At 40.0% G+C, this 19,046-nt stretch overlaps 2 protein-coding genes across 2 annotated transcripts in view; one reads left to right on the plus strand and one right to left on the minus strand.

Annotated features, from left to right (window-relative positions):
- Positions 1-19,046, plus strand: part of LOC134652818 (uncharacterized) — a 326,718-nt gene that overhangs the window by 217,099 nt on the left and 90,573 nt on the right. The gene's annotated exons all lie outside the window — the stretch shown is intronic.
- Positions 1-19,046, minus strand: part of LOC134652857 (metabotropic glutamate receptor 2-like) — a 302,800-nt gene that overhangs the window by 10,691 nt on the left and 273,063 nt on the right. Inside the window, exons 9-14 of the mRNA XM_063508055.1 lie at positions 18,221-18,370; positions 13,543-13,676; positions 12,215-12,381; positions 10,574-10,732; positions 7,007-7,169; positions 201-414 (exon numbers count right to left, since the gene is read on the minus strand). Of these exons, the coding sequence (XP_063364125.1) occupies positions 201-414; positions 7,007-7,169; positions 10,574-10,732; positions 12,215-12,381; positions 13,543-13,676; positions 18,221-18,370 (987 nt within the window). The remainder of the gene's footprint in view (positions 1-200; positions 415-7,006; positions 7,170-10,573; positions 10,733-12,214; positions 12,382-13,542; positions 13,677-18,220; positions 18,371-19,046) is intronic.

Consider the following 19,046-nt stretch of genomic DNA (forward strand, 5'->3'; position numbering starts at 1 on the left):
GTATTTGCATGCAGGTTTGCTAAGCTAATGGTATTGCTGCCTGTACATTCGCTTTGCATAATAATAATTCTGATTCATTATTACGTGACGTTCTACATGACATTAAAGGGCATCTACGTGAGGGATCTATATCCCCACGCAAGCCTATGAAAAGACCGGGATTTATAGGTCAAAAATTCATTATTCATAAAATAACTTACCTATATGCTTGCTCTCATTAAAAGCCTCGGGAATCTTGCGCGTGAGCACAGCGTAGACCGTGCAGACGAGGATCAGCACGATGGGGTAGAAGAACGCGATCATGTACGACGCGTCCACGTACGAGTCGCACACCAGCATGTTGTCTTCGCGGGTCGGGTAGTGGAACATGGCCCGGGCCGGGGCCACTATCATCCATACCACTACTATTAGCACCTGGAAAACAGTATAACTTTATTAAATTGTACAACGGGACTTAATCGCGTATCTAAGTTTTTAAGATTTACCTCCGACGTTTCGAGGACGGCGTTGTCCCCGTGGTCTCGGAGAAGACTGGCTTAAGTTGACATCAGCATCTTCTAACCGCGCGAGTTTTTCGAACTACCCGCACTTGGTCTTGTTTATCCGCTTGAACGTTTTGCGCACTAGGGATGGTTTTGCGTCGGAGGTAAATCTTAAAAACTTAGATACGCGATTAAGTCCCGTTGTACAATTTAATAATGTAAAACTTTAGTTTTCGCTTTAATATCCTTTGTAGACGTTTCGGGTTAATAAAGCATCTTTAATCCATACCTAATGTGTAAACAACCTTGGGTGCGTAGACAAAATGCCAATCGTTCACGCTCCGTAGCGTAGTTATCTCTATCATTCTTTCTTATTAGTGCCACAGAGACAGTGACGTTTCGTTCGGAGCGTTACGATTGGCATCTTGTCTACGCACCCCGTAAACCCGAGCATCATACCTAGTGTTGTAAATAACGCTCCTTTCGAGGCTTAAAGACTCGAACCCTTAAGACTCTCGAGGCTTAACGCCTCAAAGGTGGCAAAGAAGATTTCTTACATCCATACGCGTAAAATATACTAGTAGTTCGCCCCGAACTGAGAACTCGCGGTTCGTCAAAAAGATCAATTGAAAGCAGTGCTACTTAGTCCAAGATGGGCATTTCGTAATTGAATCCTGATTCCACGATTACTTGAAATTACTTTTTAATCTGATTACCGATTCCCAGATTAGGTACTTTGTAATGTAACAATACCGAATCACTAAGTACAATTCCATTTGAGGAATCAGGAATCAATTTCTCGAATATTACAATTACTAGTAATTGGAATCAATGTCGATTCCTCATTACAGGAATGCATTACTTGATTCCTTTCAGATTACATTTCGTACTACTACTATCAAAAGTACATTTCGATAGTTGACTTACTAGGATGCATCTATATCTTATTTGAAACAGGTGCGCAGATTTCGAATATGATGACCATGACCTATAAAACGACATCCATGACGACTTTTATGACATAGTGCATGGCCGCCATCTTGGATTCCAAAATAGTCATCATTTTCGAAATTTGCGCCGGGCCTAAACCTATAAAACGACATCCATCACGACTTTTATGACATAGTGCATGGCCGCCATCTTGGATTCCAAAATAGTCATCATTTTCGAAAACTGCGCCCCCTAAAACCTATAAAACGACATCCATCACGACTTTTATGACATAGTGCATGGCCGCCATCTTGGATTCCAAAATAGTCATCATTTTCGAAATCTGAGCCCCCTATAACATATAAAACGACATCCATGACGACTGTTATGACATACTGCATGGCAGCCATCTTGGAATTCAAAATGGTCATCATTTTCGAAATCTGCGCCCCCTAAAACCGATAAAACGACATCTATGACGACTTTTATGACATAGTGCATGGCCGTCATTTTGGATTCCAAAATGGTCATCATTTTCGAAATCGGGGCCCCCTAAAACCTATAAAACGACATCCATGACGACTTTTATGTCATAGTGCAAGTCCGCCATTTTGGAATCCAAAATCGTCATCATTTTCGAAATCTGCGCCCCCTATAATCTATAAAACGACATCCATGACGACTTTTATGAAATACTGCATGGCCGCCATCTTGGAATCCAAAATGGTCATGATTTTCGAAATCTGCGCCCCCTAAAACCTATAAAACGACATCCATGACGACTTTTATGACATACTGCATGGCCGTCTTTTTGGATTTCAAAATGGTCATCATTTTCGAAATCGGGGCCTCCTAAAACCTATAAAACGACATCCATGACGACTTTTATGACATAGTGCATGGCCGCCATTTTGGATTCCAAAATGGTCATCATTTTCGAAACTTGCGCCCCCTATAACCTATAAAACGACATCCATGACTACTGTTATGACATACTGCATGGCAGCCATCTTGTAATTCAAAATGGTCATCATTTTCGAAATCTGCGCCCCCTAAAACCTATAAAACGCCATCCATGACGACTTTTATGACATAGTGCATGGCCAATATTTTGGAATCCAAAATGGTCATAATTTTCGAAATCTGCGCCCCCCAAAATCTATAAAACGACATCCATGACGACTTTTATGACACAGTGCATGGCCGCCATCTTGGATTCCAAAATAGTCATGATTTTCGAAATCTGTGCATCCTATAATCTATAAAACGACATCCATGACGACTTTTTAAATTACTGGATGGCCGCCATCTTGGAATCCAAATTGGTCATCATTTTCGAAATCTGCGCCCTCTAAAACCTATAAAACGACATCCATGACGACTTTTATGACGTACTGCATGGCCGTCATTTTGGATTCCAAAATGGTCATCATTTTCGAAATCGGGGCCCCCTAAAACTTATAAAACGACATCCATGACGACTTTTATGGCATACTGCATGGCCGCCATTTTGGATTCCAAAATGGTCATCATTTTCGAAACCTGCGCCCCCTAAAACCTATAAAACGACATCCATGACGACTTTTATGACATACTGCATGGCCGCCATTTTGGATTTCAAAATGGTCATCTTTTTCGAAATCTGCGCCCCCTAAAACCTATAAAACTAGTGATGGGCAGGACATCAATTTAAAATGAGTTTGTATGAGTACCTCTTTTTCAAAAATGAGGTGTTACAATGTCTTACTTCAAATGAGGTGAGGTACTGGCATATTTGCATATTTTCAGCATCTGCATCGGCTATTTTCTCCGATAAGTTCAGAGCTTATCGGAGTTATCGGCAACAAAAACTAGTTAAACCGAATTTTTAGTCAAACACAACTTGTCAGTCAGTAAGAACCAGGAAAGTTATACTCATCCCATTCTTTTGGGTGCTAGTACTAGAAAAGATAGAGTTATAGACAGTATGATATATATGATTCTCTCTATTTGGTATGAGACAGTCCTGGGCCAAACCATATAATATAATTATACTCCTATTATCCTTTACACATAAATATTTAATTTGAATGCAATTCTCGAGGTGAAGAAAAAGAAAGACAGATCAATTTAAGAACTAAGAATCAAACCAAGGACCTAGTGACCCACATCCTACATAGAAACTTTGATGTTTTTATGAAACTTGTTCTAATTTAGCTGTTTTATGGATTGTTCAATGCAATTTCAATCCTTGCTACTTGATATTATTTACAGTTTAATAATAATATATTTCAATAAGAATAATAGCCTTAAAACTGCACGACTGTTTTTTAGCAAAGTAAGGAGAACAAATTCCATATTTTCTTCTAATTAGATATCATTATAGATAAAAATAACTAACTTACCACTTCAGATCATTTAACAGTAATGTGATAGTAAATAAAAGCACATTAACATTCGCGCCGCCGGTAACGCAGGCGGCAATATTTTTCACTACATTTTCGCATGCAAAAGACACCAAGGTAAGGTAGAGCCACGAGCCACAGGTATATTTTAATCGTGTAAACAATGTCCCTGTTTAGATATTTCTGTATATATATTAGTATTATCACTATAAGACAAAACTAAACGAAGAACTTGTTGTTGTTGCAAACTTGTTCCGTCAATGTCACTACTGTCAGTGTCAGCTGCCTATGAATTGCGTTTCATTTCGCACTATTTCTTGCGAATTCAGTCTTACTTTTATCATGGTGATTGTTGAGATTGTCAAGTGAAGAAATAGAATATAGCTGGTCAACCAAATCTTGTCAGTAAAAAAAGGAGCGAAATTCAAATTTTCTATGGGACGATATCCCTTCGCGCATACATTTTTCAAATTTACCGCCTTTTTCTACTGTCAAGATCTGGTTGACCAAGTTATAACAGGAAATTTGCATTCCATAGATAATTACTAATGAAACAGTCTATGAAAATTGACATTTATGTGTCCGCACCTGCTGATTCGTTCGGAGAATTTCATCAGATTGGCGAAAAATTGTCTTGTCTGGATACCACTTATTTCAACGTTGTTTACGAAGAACGGTAACAAAAAGAAATACAAATTCAAATCATTACGTAAAGTACATGTTTATTACACTTAGTAAATTATACTTACTATTTAATTACTACACTAACGTAAATTGACACATTTTGTGTAAACCACCGACCGTATTCACCGTATTATATTGCAATAATTTAAATAATATTTTCTTCAGTAATCCTTTACTGTTTCTAAACATGCTTCGTAAATGCTCACGTCACATGCATGCTCAGTCAGAGGCGAACCACGTTCGACGTCTTGCCGCCCTGTCACACTTACGTACGAATTTACAAGTGCGACAGAGAAGCAACATGTCGAACTTCGTTCTGATGACTTAAGATTTCCCGCGCCATTCGGCCATTTTGACAAGTGAGTTAGGATCAAAAAGGCGTAAGATGTATGAAAGCGTGCAGCACTTATGAGCACTTACGCTTGTTGTCTTTCGTGTTTAATTTTTAACGTATTTTCGGTGGTGAAGCGGTGATATTGAAGTGTCTGTCTCACTCCCTCTTTTGGTATTTCTAATTCATTGTTTCATTTTGAAAGGATTTTTGAAGAATTTGAAGTGTTCATGTCAATGTCACAGTGACGCGGTGAATGGTACAAACTCAACGCATTTCTCGGTGGACCTTTTGCCATTGCAATAAGGTTTGTAGTTCGGCAGTTGACAGTGTGGACGGTTACTCGTTTCTTAATTTGAGTGTCAGTGAGCCGGCGAGCACCTAGCGGCTCGCGCCTCGCGCGAGAGGTGGTTGTGAGGGGCGTGTAAGCTATGAGGCCCGCGAGGCCCGCGAGACCGCGAGTGAATTTGAAAGGATGAGAGTTTTTTGAAATTTGAAGTGTGTGAATGATTTGTGTATGTGATGCGCGCGAGTAAATGAATAAAATGAATGGAGGAGTGAAGTAAGACATTTTTGCGGTGTGAAGTACTGCGACAATTTAACATAATGAGCGGTACAAAAGAGGTGCCTCGCGAGTGAGCGACTCAACACTATATAAAACACATCCATGACGACTTTTATGACATAGTGCATGGCCACCATCTTGGATTCCAAAATAGTCATCATTTTCGAAATCTGAGCCCCCTATAACCTATAAAACGACATCCATGACGACTTTTATGACATACTGCATGGCCGCCATCTTGGAATCTAAAATGGTCATCATTTTCAAAATCTGCGCTCCCTAAAACCTATAAAACGACATCCATGACGACTTTTATGACATAGTGCATGGCCGCCATCTTGGAATCTAAAATGGTCATGATTTTCGAAATCTGTGCCCCCTAAAACATATAAAACGACATCCATGACGACTTTTATGACATAGTGCATGGCCGCCATTTTGGAATCCAAAATGGTCATCATTTTCGAAATCTGCGCCCCTCAAAACCTATAAAACGACATCCATGACGACTTTAATGACATACTGCATGGCCGCCATCTTGGAATCTAAAATGGTCATCATTTTCGAAATCTGCGCCCCTTAAAACCTATAAAACGACATCCATGACGACTTTTATGACATACTGCATGGCCGCCATCTTGGAATCTAAAATGGTCATCATTTTCGAAATCTGCGCCCCCTAAAACCTATAAAACGACATCCATGACGACTTTTATGACATAGTGCATGGCCGCCATCTTGGAATCTAAAATGGTCATCATTTTCGAAATCTGTGCCCCCTAAAACATATAAAACGACATCCATGACGACTTTTATGACATGGTGCATGGCCGCCATTTTGGAATCCAAAATGGTCATCATTTTCGGAATCTGCGCCCCCTAATACCTATAAAACGACATCCTTGACGACTTTTATGACATACTGGATGACCGCCATCTTGGAATCCAAAATGGTCATCATTTTCGAAATCTGCGCCTCCTAAAACCTATAAAACGATATCCATGACGACTTTTATGACATACTGCATGGAGTGCATGGCCGCCATTTTGGAATCCAAAATAATCATCATTTTCGAAATCTGCGCCCCCTAAAACCTATAAAATGATATCCATTACGATTTAATGACAGTTTAATGACATGGCCGCCATCTTGGATTCCAAAATTGTCATAATTTAAAAAAAAAATCTTTAAAAAAACAATATTATAAATGTGTAAACCGAGCACTTTCATTTGATACCAAACTCGACCATACTTTCTTGCAATTAACATGACCAGAATAGCTCTAGCTCAATAACCTCTTGTTCAAGCCAGCTCAAAATTTAATTACTAAAATATAATGCCCTCGACTATACGTTCACCCAATTTCATTTAAATTAGAATAAATTTACTTAAGTTATTGAGTATCAAACTATCCTCTGAAAGTTCAGCTTAAAAACATTGAAATGCCGGGACGTGCCCCTAGCCAGCCGTGTGTTCAAAGTCGAATGTAAGAACTTCGCTTCGCTTCGCTCGCTCGTTTGATAAATACAATTCTCAAATATTATTATAGTCGAGTCTTCAAGACTTACGAGTCTTTAGGGCTCGAGTCTTGAAGCCTAAAAATGAGCGTTATTCACAACACTGTCATACCTGTATAGACACCAAGCCTGCACATATCGCGAGCTGCGAGCTGGGAGATATGAGGATAGGCCGCTTGGCCGAATGTTTGCTCGCGTTGAAGATGCGGGAGATGCGGTTCGTCTTCGTCAGCAGAGCAGCGTACACCACAGTGAAGCAGAAACCGGTGCCGAACCTGTGGGAACGAACTTACAAGTTTAACAAAAAAAAAACCGGCCAAGTCCGAGTCGGACTCGCGCACGGAGGGTTCCGCACCATCAACAAAAAATAGAGCAAAACAAGCAAAAAAACGGTCACCCATCCAAGTACTGACCCCGCCCGACGTTGCTTAACTTCGGTCAAAAATCACGTTTGTTGTATGGGAGCCCCACTTAAATCTTTATTTTATTCTCTTTTTAGTATTTGTTGCTATAGCAGCAACAGAAATACATCATCTGTGAAAATTTCAACTGTCTAGCTATCACGGTTAGTGAGATACAGCCTGGTGACAGACGGACGGACGGACGGACGGACGGACGGACAGCGGAGTCTTAGTAATAGGGCCCCGTTTTTACCCTTTGGGTACGGAACCCTAAAAAAACAACGGGTTGCACTCAGGGAGTGCCGGCAGAAGTGAAAACTCAATGACTATTGCAAAATGCACTATGTATAATTGAGGTTAACGCCATCTAGCGTTAGCGTTAATTAGTTGAAACCCCTAAGCACATCACTGTTAGAACTCTAGTTATATTAATACCAGTTAGAGCGAAACTCACTAGATGGCATTTAAATCAAGAAAGAAAAACTCAATGACATTACATGTAACAGTTTTTCGGTCACATATCCGTCTTACGCTGTCTCGAGTTTAACATTTTTTCCCCACCTTAAAAAGTGCACAGCGCCGCTAAAGTTTTCACTTCAAAAATACTATGGTGAATTTCGGTGTACCGCAGGGTAGTATTTTAGATTTCATTATTTTCCTTGTGCACAAAGATAGTAAGGCCTATGAACTAAAGATAGTCTATACTCTAATAGGAATATTAATATGATAATAATTATCACTCTTCATATTTATTTACTCTTCATAGTTATTTAAAAGTGGCTAGCATGCAAAGGCTAGTGGCTAAAGGGATCGATAATCGTGATGCTTATCTACTGTACAGTAAATATTGCCATTGCCAGGTATTTTTATTGCCGCCATTAATTCATAAAAATATAACCTATAGCCGGTCAAACAACTTTATCAGTAGAAAAGGTCCGTAATTCAAAATTTCTATGGGACAATAACCCATCGCATATTTTTTTTTTAAATTTGCCGTTTTTTTTCTACTGACGGAAATGACTTGACAGACTATACAATAAAAATCCAAGTTAACCGAAGTTAACTTTCCTTATTCCGTCACTTTGTTTAGCCGCATTTAAAAGGGTAGCTAGTTCATATATCATTATTTCTTTCATACAAAATATATTGCTTACTTGACAGCGGTGAATTTATAGCCGAAGGCCTAAAATATGTTATATTCGGTTGACAGGTATTATAACTTTTTTCTATTACGAAGATGTGTAGCCGACATTATGGGGAGATACAGGGCGTATTCATCAATATGCCAGTGACAGGAAACGTTTAATAAACTCGATCGTTTTGGCATCTGAATATGACAAAGCGGTACCGTAACCTCAGGTTACTTTTGTGCACATCATACCTAGGCTAGGTACAACTAGCTATTATTAGTCGTATTTACTGTCGTGAGTCATAAGTACTTGTACCTACTAACACTAAGTTAATGGAGACCTAGGCTCTCCGAACTCTCTTCTCCTGAGGCACACAACTTTATTGTCTTCTCTCTATTTTTCTATACGTAGTGTAAAACTTATTTATGAGGTAACCCTGTATATGGTAATCCCTGTTTTCCTTTTGTAATGTCACATTATTTACGTATTCAAGCACAGAGTCGGAGCATATTACCTATTCGCATTCTAAAGCATACCTACGTGCTAATGCCTTCATATGTATGTATTAGTAGCGGGAATTGCCTTTAGAACTAGTGAGTGGCTAATCTTGGTTATCAGCCTCAGAGTTTGGAAACTAAAAGATGACTCACGTTAGACCGGGCCGTGTCCGGGCCGGAGCTTCCGGAGCTTCGTTTTCCATGGAAATCATTACGTGATCACCGGTCATCTGTCATAGAAAAGTAAGCGCCGGAAGCTCCGGGGCCCGGTCACGGCCCGGTCTTACGTGATTCATCCTTAAAGCTAATAAAGTACTGGCATTAATCATAAAGCATTAAAGAGAAAATTTTATAAAAACACCTGTAAAATTTCTACCGCTTTGCGCGTTAAAACTTGAATGTTTTATTCGTCTTTTATGTTTTTGATGTTTAATGAAAGACATACATAATTATAATTCTCCAATCATGCACAGTATGGCACCATTTCTTTTGAAAATTTTAGGTTAAAAACCTGCCAAAAAAGGTTCACTATTTCACACTCAAACTGTCTTAGAGTTAGACCAAGATAAGTCTGCAATGATTTTGATAGCACACGCAGTGCAAGTGTTATTTTAAACGTCATAACTTCTATGCAATTATGACGTATAAATAACACTTTCACTGCGTGTGCTATCATTAATAAAAACCGTTGCAGACTTAACCTCGGTCTAACTTTATTCTTAGGGGAACATTTTATATTACGTCCCTTATTAGTAAAGCCCATGTTTATTCCAACTTTATTACACCAGAAATTAAGTAAATAACCAATTCATAATTCGATTTAAACTTGTAGATGGCGAGGGAAAGTTTAAAGTGGTTTCAGTCCCGTCCGGCGGACTTGTATCTTTACTGCGGCGTGTTGGTTTGGTTCAATGAGATTGGGGATGGCGGATTGGAGCCATAGAGTCAGACCACGCTAAGTTGGCAGCGATTTTGATAGCACAGACTGCAGTAGTGTTATTTTAAACGTCAAACTTGATGACGTTTACTTGACTTGACCCTGCACAGTCTGGCACAGTGTAAAGTGATTTTAGGCTGAGGGTGGCAGCATGGTTCCATTTTTATCGCTTGTCACTATGCCTGTAACTTTCGCACTTACATACTTATTAGAACGTGACAGGCATGGAGCACTGATAGTTAAACGAGACAATAGTTATTTGTACAACAAGAGATCAAAATTTGATATTTCTTCGAGTGCTTATTTTAAGTCCCGTGCAAGCGAAAGATTCTATACTAGATTCACGAGCGTAGCGGCTTAGCGAGTGAATCTAATTTAGAATCTTGAGCGTAGTAAGGGACTCAAAAGCGCACGAGATGTAAATAACTTTGATCTCGTGTAGTTCACAAAACTTTTCACCTCAGCAGTGAGAACATATTAGAGAACCCGAAAAATGTTCATCACTTACCTCTATTCACTCATGTTTTCTTAAGATATACCAACAATTACATTTTCACCTCAGCAGCTCGAACAAGGGTACTTTGCTACTTAAAAACAGTGAGCAAAATCGCATTTTGCTCATTTTGTCTCTTTCAGTGAGTAAAATGCGAGCAAAGTACCCTTGTTCGAGCTGCTGAGGTGAAAAATTTATAATATAATTATAGAATAGTTTACCTTTGAATGGAGCACATGATGTCCGTGGGACGGAAGACCAGCGCGAAGGTAACGAGGTAGCACATCAGTATGCCGGCGAGCAGGACGTACGATAGCTCCCTCCCGCTCGCACGCACGACAGGCGTCGAACTGTGCCGCACCCACACACCACACACGAAACTGAAAGTCAAGGTGTTATGATGGAATGCTGCAACTTTCTTTCTCCTGCAAGGTGCCTGCAAGTAATACGACCGCGATGCCGCAGGAGTTAAGATCATAACAAAATAAGATTCTTCTTCTTCCTCGCGTTAACCCGGCATTTTGCCACGGCTCATGGGAGCCTGGGGTCCGCTTGGCAACTAATCCCACTAATTGTCGTGGGCACTAGTTTTTACGACAGCGAATGCCATCTGACCTTCCAACCCAGAGGGTAAACTACAAACCCGTATTGGGATTAGTTCGGTTTCCTCACGATGTTTTCCTTCACCGAAAAGCGACTGGTAAATATCAAATGATATTTCGTACATAAGTTCCGAAAAACTCATTGGTACGAGCCGGGGTTCGAGCCGCGACCTCCAGATTGCAAGTCGCACGCTCTTACCGCTAGGCCGCCAGCGCTTCCGTAAAAATCGAATGCCGTTTCCTCAGGTGAATTGTTTAGTTATTTTAATCACCCACAGACTAACACTAAAATGCAGTCTGAATTTTGTAAGATATACGAATCAGCATAGCCTTGCCACAAACGTCTAAACTTACCCCGCTTAAGCTTAGACATTCGACGCGATTTCAAGTTCTAACTAGTTTCGGTGTTTGAACTAAATGTTGTATAGAGTTAGACCAAGATAAGTCTGCAACGATTTTGATAGTACACTCACTGCTAGTGTTATTTTAAACGTCAAACTTCTATGAAATTATGACGTGTAAATAACACTTGCACTGCGTATGCTATCAAAATCGTTGCAGTGTTTTCTTGGTCTAACTCTAACTCTACCAAGATGCCCACACAAGAAAATGTCTCGGGTATATTAGGTAGGCATGCAGGTGGATAATAGCGTGCGACTACATATTTAGCAGGTTAATGTGTTAAACGTACGCTGACTTAGTGCCAGTTGCAACATCCGCACTTGACAGACTGATCAACGTCACCCGGCGCGCCACGGCGGTTTACTATGAAACTTTCCATACAATAAAATTTAACTGGCGACCGAAGAGCTGGCGGCTACCTTGCACAACGTATCAGCATTGCGATACAGCGAGGAAATGTCGCCAGCATCCTTGGTAGGGTACACTGCCTCAAGGGCCTATTTTAGATTTAAGCTAGTTTTTAATTTCTTTTAGTAATACCACTGTATATATCTTGTTTGTAAATAAATGATTACAACATAAAATTTAGTCAACTCTTTGTCATCACAAACAGTTTGGTGCAACCGACCCTAAGATACTAACAAAAGAGCATATGTAGCTCCAATAGGCGGAATCGGGTCTAGTAGGGTCAGATAGGGCAACCCAACTATAGTATACGTACGCTGTGACCAAGATGCCAACAGAAGAGAACGATATAGCTCCAATAGCCCAGGCAGATTCGGGTCGCAGATATGCCTCGGGTATTGGCATGCAGTGAGTCCTAGGTAGCGAGACCCGATTACAGTTTATTATACGTACGCTGTAACCAAGATGCCAACAGAAGAAAACGACATAGCTCCAATAGCCCAGGCAGAATCGGGTCGCAGGTATGCCTCGGGTATTGGCATACAGTGAGTCCTAGTAGGGTCGGGTAGCGTGCCTCGACTGCACACGACGCACGCCGTCTCGACCTCTGGTGAACGTATCTGACGGAAAATTAGAATAGGTTAGGTGAATAACACATACTTAAACTTGTTACCGTCAACAATCCTCAGCCTTAGAAGTCGTAAGTTGTAAAGTACAAATTTAAATCGCTTATTAAGTGTTATGTTACGCTATTAAAATCAGCTTCATGCTTTGAAGTAGGGTTTATTATATACAAGCTTGTATTGTTGCAGTATATGTGTCGGCGGCCGATCGTAAGATCAGGCATATCGTGAAATTCCTAGGCATATCGTGAAACGTGAAAATGTTTGACCCGTTTCCTGAGTCGACGGAGCTCCGCTACGCGGGGCTCAAATTTCTGGGCAGTTTGCCCTTCGGGCATCTAAAGCAACCTAACGAACCTATCCTACCTATATATTGGTTTAATGTCACTATCGTCAATGCAAGTATGTATTACCTAACTAATATTATGTATGTAATATGTTTGCAATAAATTCTTTTGACTTTTGACTTTAATGTATCAATGAAAAATTTGTAACAGAAACATTGCATGCCGTAAAAAACATCTAAAACTATAGTGGGAGTGGAACGTTTTAAATTGTTATAAGGACTTGGGGACAACTTGTTAAAGAAAGTTGCCTCCACAGAGAGTGGTGGTGTGTTGGTCGTTAAGGTTTCATTCACCGTAAACTACGAGCAAGGCGGAAATATTCTATGTACGTTTAAAAAGTCGCTGGGGGACCATAGAATAACTTACTGTTAACTTAGACGAGCGGAAGTTTATAATGCAGTTAGAAAGGGGTTAAAAACGGGTGCTATAAAATGGAATATATTAAGGAAGTAAATTAAAGAGTGGTGCTATTTAAAATGTAGGTAATGTAAAATGCAATGTATATAGGATGTTCGCATCAGTCCTTGTCTTACCGAGCGGTTCAAGGCGTGACTATCCACCTCTTTCTATTTAGTCTGTGCAAAAAGACAGGTGCTACGTCGAATGACCTGTGACTTAACAACTAGCTAGCTAGGGCGATGACTGAGACCTTGGTACCCAATGAAAACTGTAGGCACCCTATGTACGCAGCGTAGGCTACGCTGCGTAAAGCGTGACATTCTATTTAATCTCCAATCTTCCCATCAAATGTGGCGCACACACCAACATCAAACAAGGTCTAAAGAACTCTGAGGTGTTATGGAATGTTTACCTCGTACTGCGTGCAGTTGAAGCAGTGCCAGCAGCAGCTCTCCCCCTCGACGTACTGCTTGGCCTGTCCCAGCTCGCACTCGGCGCTGCACACGGACTCCGGGGGCCGACGGGAGTCCAACTTGAATTGTATCTCTGTTGGAACGAAAAAAAAGTTTAAAGTAATTTATTTTATTAGGTGTTTTTGTAAATTTTTTGACCTCCCCTTCTCCTTTGGTGAAATATCGTGAGAGTAGCCTTGACTCGAAAATTTGTGTGTCGACTGTAGTACATGCGTTGGAAAAACACAATTCGCACGTAGTATTTGAAGAGTTGTATCAGATTTCGTCATATCTTAATCAGTTTACACTATTATTGCTAAAAATAAGTTTCGTGATGTTTGCCGAGCCCCCTTCTCACCCACGCGTTATTTGGTTATTTGGCGATATTCTGCTTGACGCCCTTCCATTCCAACTACACCTCACGTAATTAATGGACCCCCCTTACTATTATCTAATGAGTATTACCACAGAATAAATAATAGTACTAAGTACAGAAGACTCACTCTGTTACGATGTGGCCGCTAGGTGGCGACAGCGCCACGCGCGGCTTATGGCTTTCCCCAAAATTGGGGCCGAACGGATGTACTTTTAGCTACCTGTAGCAAAGCGACGAAATCGCGGAGTGAGACACGCCTGGTATTACTAATGAAAGAAAAGAGTTGAAAAGACACAGCAACGCTGAGCATTCACTGACAATAAAACTACAGTGACTAGAACTACCTATTATATCTAGTCACTATGCAGCTACTAAGCTGCAACCCTGTTACAATAGTAGGTACTTTATCTATCTTACTTCATGGAAGAAACCGTAAGAAACCTAGAACATACAGGAAACCATTCTAATAAAATAGAAAGTGTAAAAACACAGGGTATTGATGCGGCTAGCTACTCCGAAAGATTGTGCCTGAACCACTTCGATTCTATGAAATGAAACGTACTATCCATTTGCACCGCGCAAGTAATAGCAGAATAGAATTAAAAAGAGTAGTGTAACTTGGGACAAAATATAACCTGTCGAAAAAATTATAGGCAAGGTCAATGTGGCTAATTCCGTCATAGGAGCTATTCAGTCCACGAGCGTATTATTTCTTTGATTTTCAATCGTAGGAAAAAAAAACATCTGCTTTTGATTGCTGAAACTAAAACAAATCGCTGCTTTGTCGATGAAATTATCATTTTTTTCGTTGTTCGATAAAAACGCTAGTAGGGGCGACCCTATGAGCCTAGCCACATTGACCTTGCTTTTTCGCCACGACCAGCTCGTAAACACTCTTTTTTCTTCAAAAACGGATGAGCAAGTTGCATTTTTATCCACAAGAGTGGCAAAGTAATTTGTAGCATGATATGATTCCGAATGGTAAATGTTTAATAGCTTTCATTTGAATTTGACTTTATCATTTGGATAAATTAAGTATTTTCCTGGGGGGATGGGGATGGTGAAATTTTTTGTCGGTAGTACCTAAAGTTTGTTTAACCCTCATGGCTTAAAACCCTGCAACGCTCAAGATTTCACTTTTTGAACTATTTGTTACGCTCGTGGTTTTGTTTTAGAATATTTGGATTGCTCGTATCATATTAGCACAAGGGGTTAAACAGCAACTTAAGCCACCTGTAAAACAAATAACTATTAGGTATTGCTGGCTTTTTATGCACAGTAAAATTTCCAAAGAGCCCAAACTCGACGGCATAGTACTTATTTATAAACTTCCGTGTTAATCGCGCAATCTCAATAGCGCAGGAAGCAGCAATAAAATGTGACGATACTTTCTACAAAAACACAACTATATTGAATAAGCAAGGTCGCCTTTGCTAGCAGTCATTTACGTCCGAGATTTCTGGAACGGGCATTATGCCTGAGTATTAGGAGTTAGATTACTGTTTTCAGTCCTTATACTTTGGTAATTATGTACTATCTGGTTCCCCTTTATCGAATGGGACGTGTTCACATTTTTCTACAGATTCTGTTAACGTCAGTGCACCCGACCTACATTTTAGCAGAGCATGGATAAAATCTAGATTTCCTAGAGTGTGTGCAAACAGGGCAGGATGGCAATTTAATTTGTAGAACAAATATTAAGAGGATAGAAGTTAAGCTATTGAATTATCTGCAGTGACGTCGTATGTCCGCTATAATCGTGCGTCGTAAATGAGAATAGAACTGAATTAATTTATTTAATTTTTCGCTATAGTTATAAGTATGAACAATGTGTGTGGTACATAGGTCCTAGAATTTATAATCGTTTGCCAAATAATTTGAAGTCAGCAGAATTATCAGACAATATGTTTATTAGAAAGCTAAAGGAATATTTAATAGATAAGGCGTTCTACTCATTCGATGAATTTATGAATCCAAACAATGTTATATGTGATTATTGAAATGAGATACTTATTATTGTTAATATAAAATTAGGATGTAAATATGTATAATAAAATTGACATGTAACTTACGTTATGAATAAAGAAATTGAAATTGAAATTGAATTATATTGAATTTTTATAAATAGCCGTCTACCTACATAAATAAAATAGCATTTCCAGAAAGATATTTCTTATTCATGTAGATGTCCAAAGATACGTCATTTCTATAATTGAGACTCTTGAATAGGTAATTATGTAGGTACTATTAGCCTTATCAATGATTGAGACTAAAACCCCCTTACCCTAACTAACCTAACTTTATTAAATTGTACAACGGGACTTAATCGCGTACAATTTAATAATGTGTAAAAATCGTGAAAGTTTTAAATCAGTGTTAACCTAACTTACAGTGCCAAAAATAATGTCCGATCTGTTTTAACAGTCCAATTGGCTTCGTTAACATGCAAAAAATACTGCCGTATTCGAACTTCAAGATATTCACAAGAGACGACACGTACTATATCCATTCTAGATACGTTATAGTTTAGATTTCAACTAGTTCTCTTTTGCAGCTCAATTCGGGCAATCAATGTCACTTTTACGTTAGATAGAGTTAGATATCTATTAGATGTGAATTGGATCTCTAAGTCATATCTTGTGGAAATAGTTCAAGAGTATCTCCAGAATCGCGGAAATGTCAAATTTGACAGGTTAGATCCTAAAAATATCGTTATCGTATCTTGGTGATGTCTAAAAGATATCTTATAGATATCTATTTCAAAATCCGAATCGGGCCCATAAACGCGTATTTTACCATTCTCCCATTCCAAATAACAAAATGTGACTTTTTGTTTTAACGGCGTTCAAAAGCGATAGCAATTTTTCTCCTTAACGATGCAGCGTTGTTAATGAGAGAGGGTTCTTACTTTTAATTGTTTGCCATTCCTAAAAGCACATTTGATTTTGAACCGTAATACTTTCCGTATAGATGTGCTTTTTGCTTTAATATGTCACCGTTGTCCACGGGCTAATGTATGGGCAACCCAGTATGAGTACGTACGAGTTTTAACAAGCGCAGGTAATTATCGTAAAATAGCATTTTGTATGTAATTTAGAAAAGTGGATATTCTTAATTCGACTGCATGCATAATAAAAACTGCTAGCTAAAAACTACGTCATTAGTAACATTTGTAAAAATATATGTAATGTACAACTACAATACGGAATGGAAAGTAAAACTAATTAATAATTATGTCTGTGCGGAAAGAGAAGAGTCGTGAAATGTAGGAGAGCCCATACATTATACGACTCTTCTCCGCACAGGCCCTATCTATGGATTTAGAATATAAATTGTGCCTCTGGAGACCTGATTGAAGAGTATGTTGTAGCTCCAGCTCTTACCGTCCAGGTCCAACTGTAGCTCTCCGTCTAGGTACTCTCCGACCTTGAGCCAGCGATAGTTGCCTCTAAAGACCTGTTTGAAGAGTATGTTGTAGCTCCAGCTCTTACCGTCCAGGTCCAACTGTAGCTCTCCGTCCAGGTACTCTCCGACCTTGAGCCAGCGATAGTTGCCTCTAAAGACCTGTTTGAAGAGTATGTTGTAGCTCCAGCTCTTACCGTCCAGGTCTAACTGTAGCTCCCCGTCCAGGTATTCTCCGACCTTGAGCCAGCGGTAGTTGCCCCTGGAGACCTGCTTGAGGTGTAGTATGTTATAGCTCCAGCTCTTACCGTCCAGGTCCAACTGTAGCTCCCCGTCCAGGTATTCTCCGACCTTGAGCCAGCGGTAGTTGCCCCTGGAGACCTGCTTGAAGTGTAGAATGTTGTAGCTCCAGGTCTTACCGTCCAGGTCTAACTGTAGCTCCCCGTCCAGGTATTCTCCGACCTTGAGCCAGCGGTAGTTGCTTCTGGAGACCTGCTTGAAGTGTAGTATGTTGTAGCTCCAGCTCTTACCGTCCAGGTCCAACTGTAGCTCTCCGTCCAGGTACTCTCCGACCTTGAGCCAGCGATAGTTGCCTCTAAAGACCTGTTTGAAGAGTATGTTGTAGCTCCAGCTCTTACCGTCCAGGTCTAACTGTAGCTCCCCGTCCAGGTATTCTCCGACCTTGAGCCAGCGGTAGTTGCCCCTGGAGACCTGCTTGAGGTGTAGTATGTTATAGCTCCAGCTCTTACCGTCCAGGTCCAACTGTAGCTCCCCGTCCAGGTATTCTCCGACCTTGAGCCAGGGGTAGTTGCCCCTGGAGACCTGCTTGAAGTGTAGAATGTTGTAGCTCCAGCTCTTACCGTCCAGGTCCAACTGTAGCTCCCCGTCCAGGTACTCTCCGACCTTGAGCCAGCGATAGTTGCCCTTGGAGACCTGCTTGAAGTGTAGAATGTTGTAGCGCGCCGGGCCGTCCCCGTTGCCGTCGAAGCGGAACTCGTCGCCGCTTAGACCTGTACAGAAGTCTGGATTTAAGACATTTTTGAATAGCCCTTTTTTTGTTCTTAAAAGTAAACTTAGTAGCCAGACGGGCTTTCATCGACGGCACCAAAGACGAAAAAAATGTGTTTACACTGGTTAAATGAAAGTAATGACAAACATTGTCGCAAAAATCCTCAGAACAGTTCGTTATCACAATACGAGTATTTTAATAAATAAAACGTTCTTTACTAAAAACAAGCAGCAAACTTAGATTTCATGCTAATATGGTTGCCAAGGTAGCAACGAAGCCTTAAGAAAGATGAAATCAACTCCAATAAATTCTTCGCGCGAGTCATGCTCTTTGTAAAAGTGGGTATGCCTTTTTTTTTAAATTTGATTTAAAAGTGTTTCTTTTATTTTTTGGCATTTTTATATATTGTGACTTTTTTGGCACTTTTGTGTTATTTCTACTCAGAATCACGAGCTCTTTCGATCCTAATAGGATAAAAAAATGTCCCAGAGTTTTTTCCTATTGTGTTACCATTTCCCCATATACTTTGTGTGGCGGTAACAAAAAAGGAGAATTGGGAAATGTATGGAAATGACACTTTTATTCTCCTATAAGGATGAAAAGGGCTCGTGATCCTGACTAGAAATAACACAAAAGTGGCAAAAATGTCACAATATATAAAAATGGAAAAAATAAAA

The sequence above is a fragment of the Cydia amplana genome, chromosome 12 (genome assembly GCF_948474715.1).
Source record: "Cydia amplana chromosome 12, ilCydAmpl1.1, whole genome shotgun sequence".
Classification (NCBI taxonomy): domain Eukaryota; kingdom Metazoa; phylum Arthropoda; class Insecta; order Lepidoptera; family Tortricidae; genus Cydia; species Cydia amplana.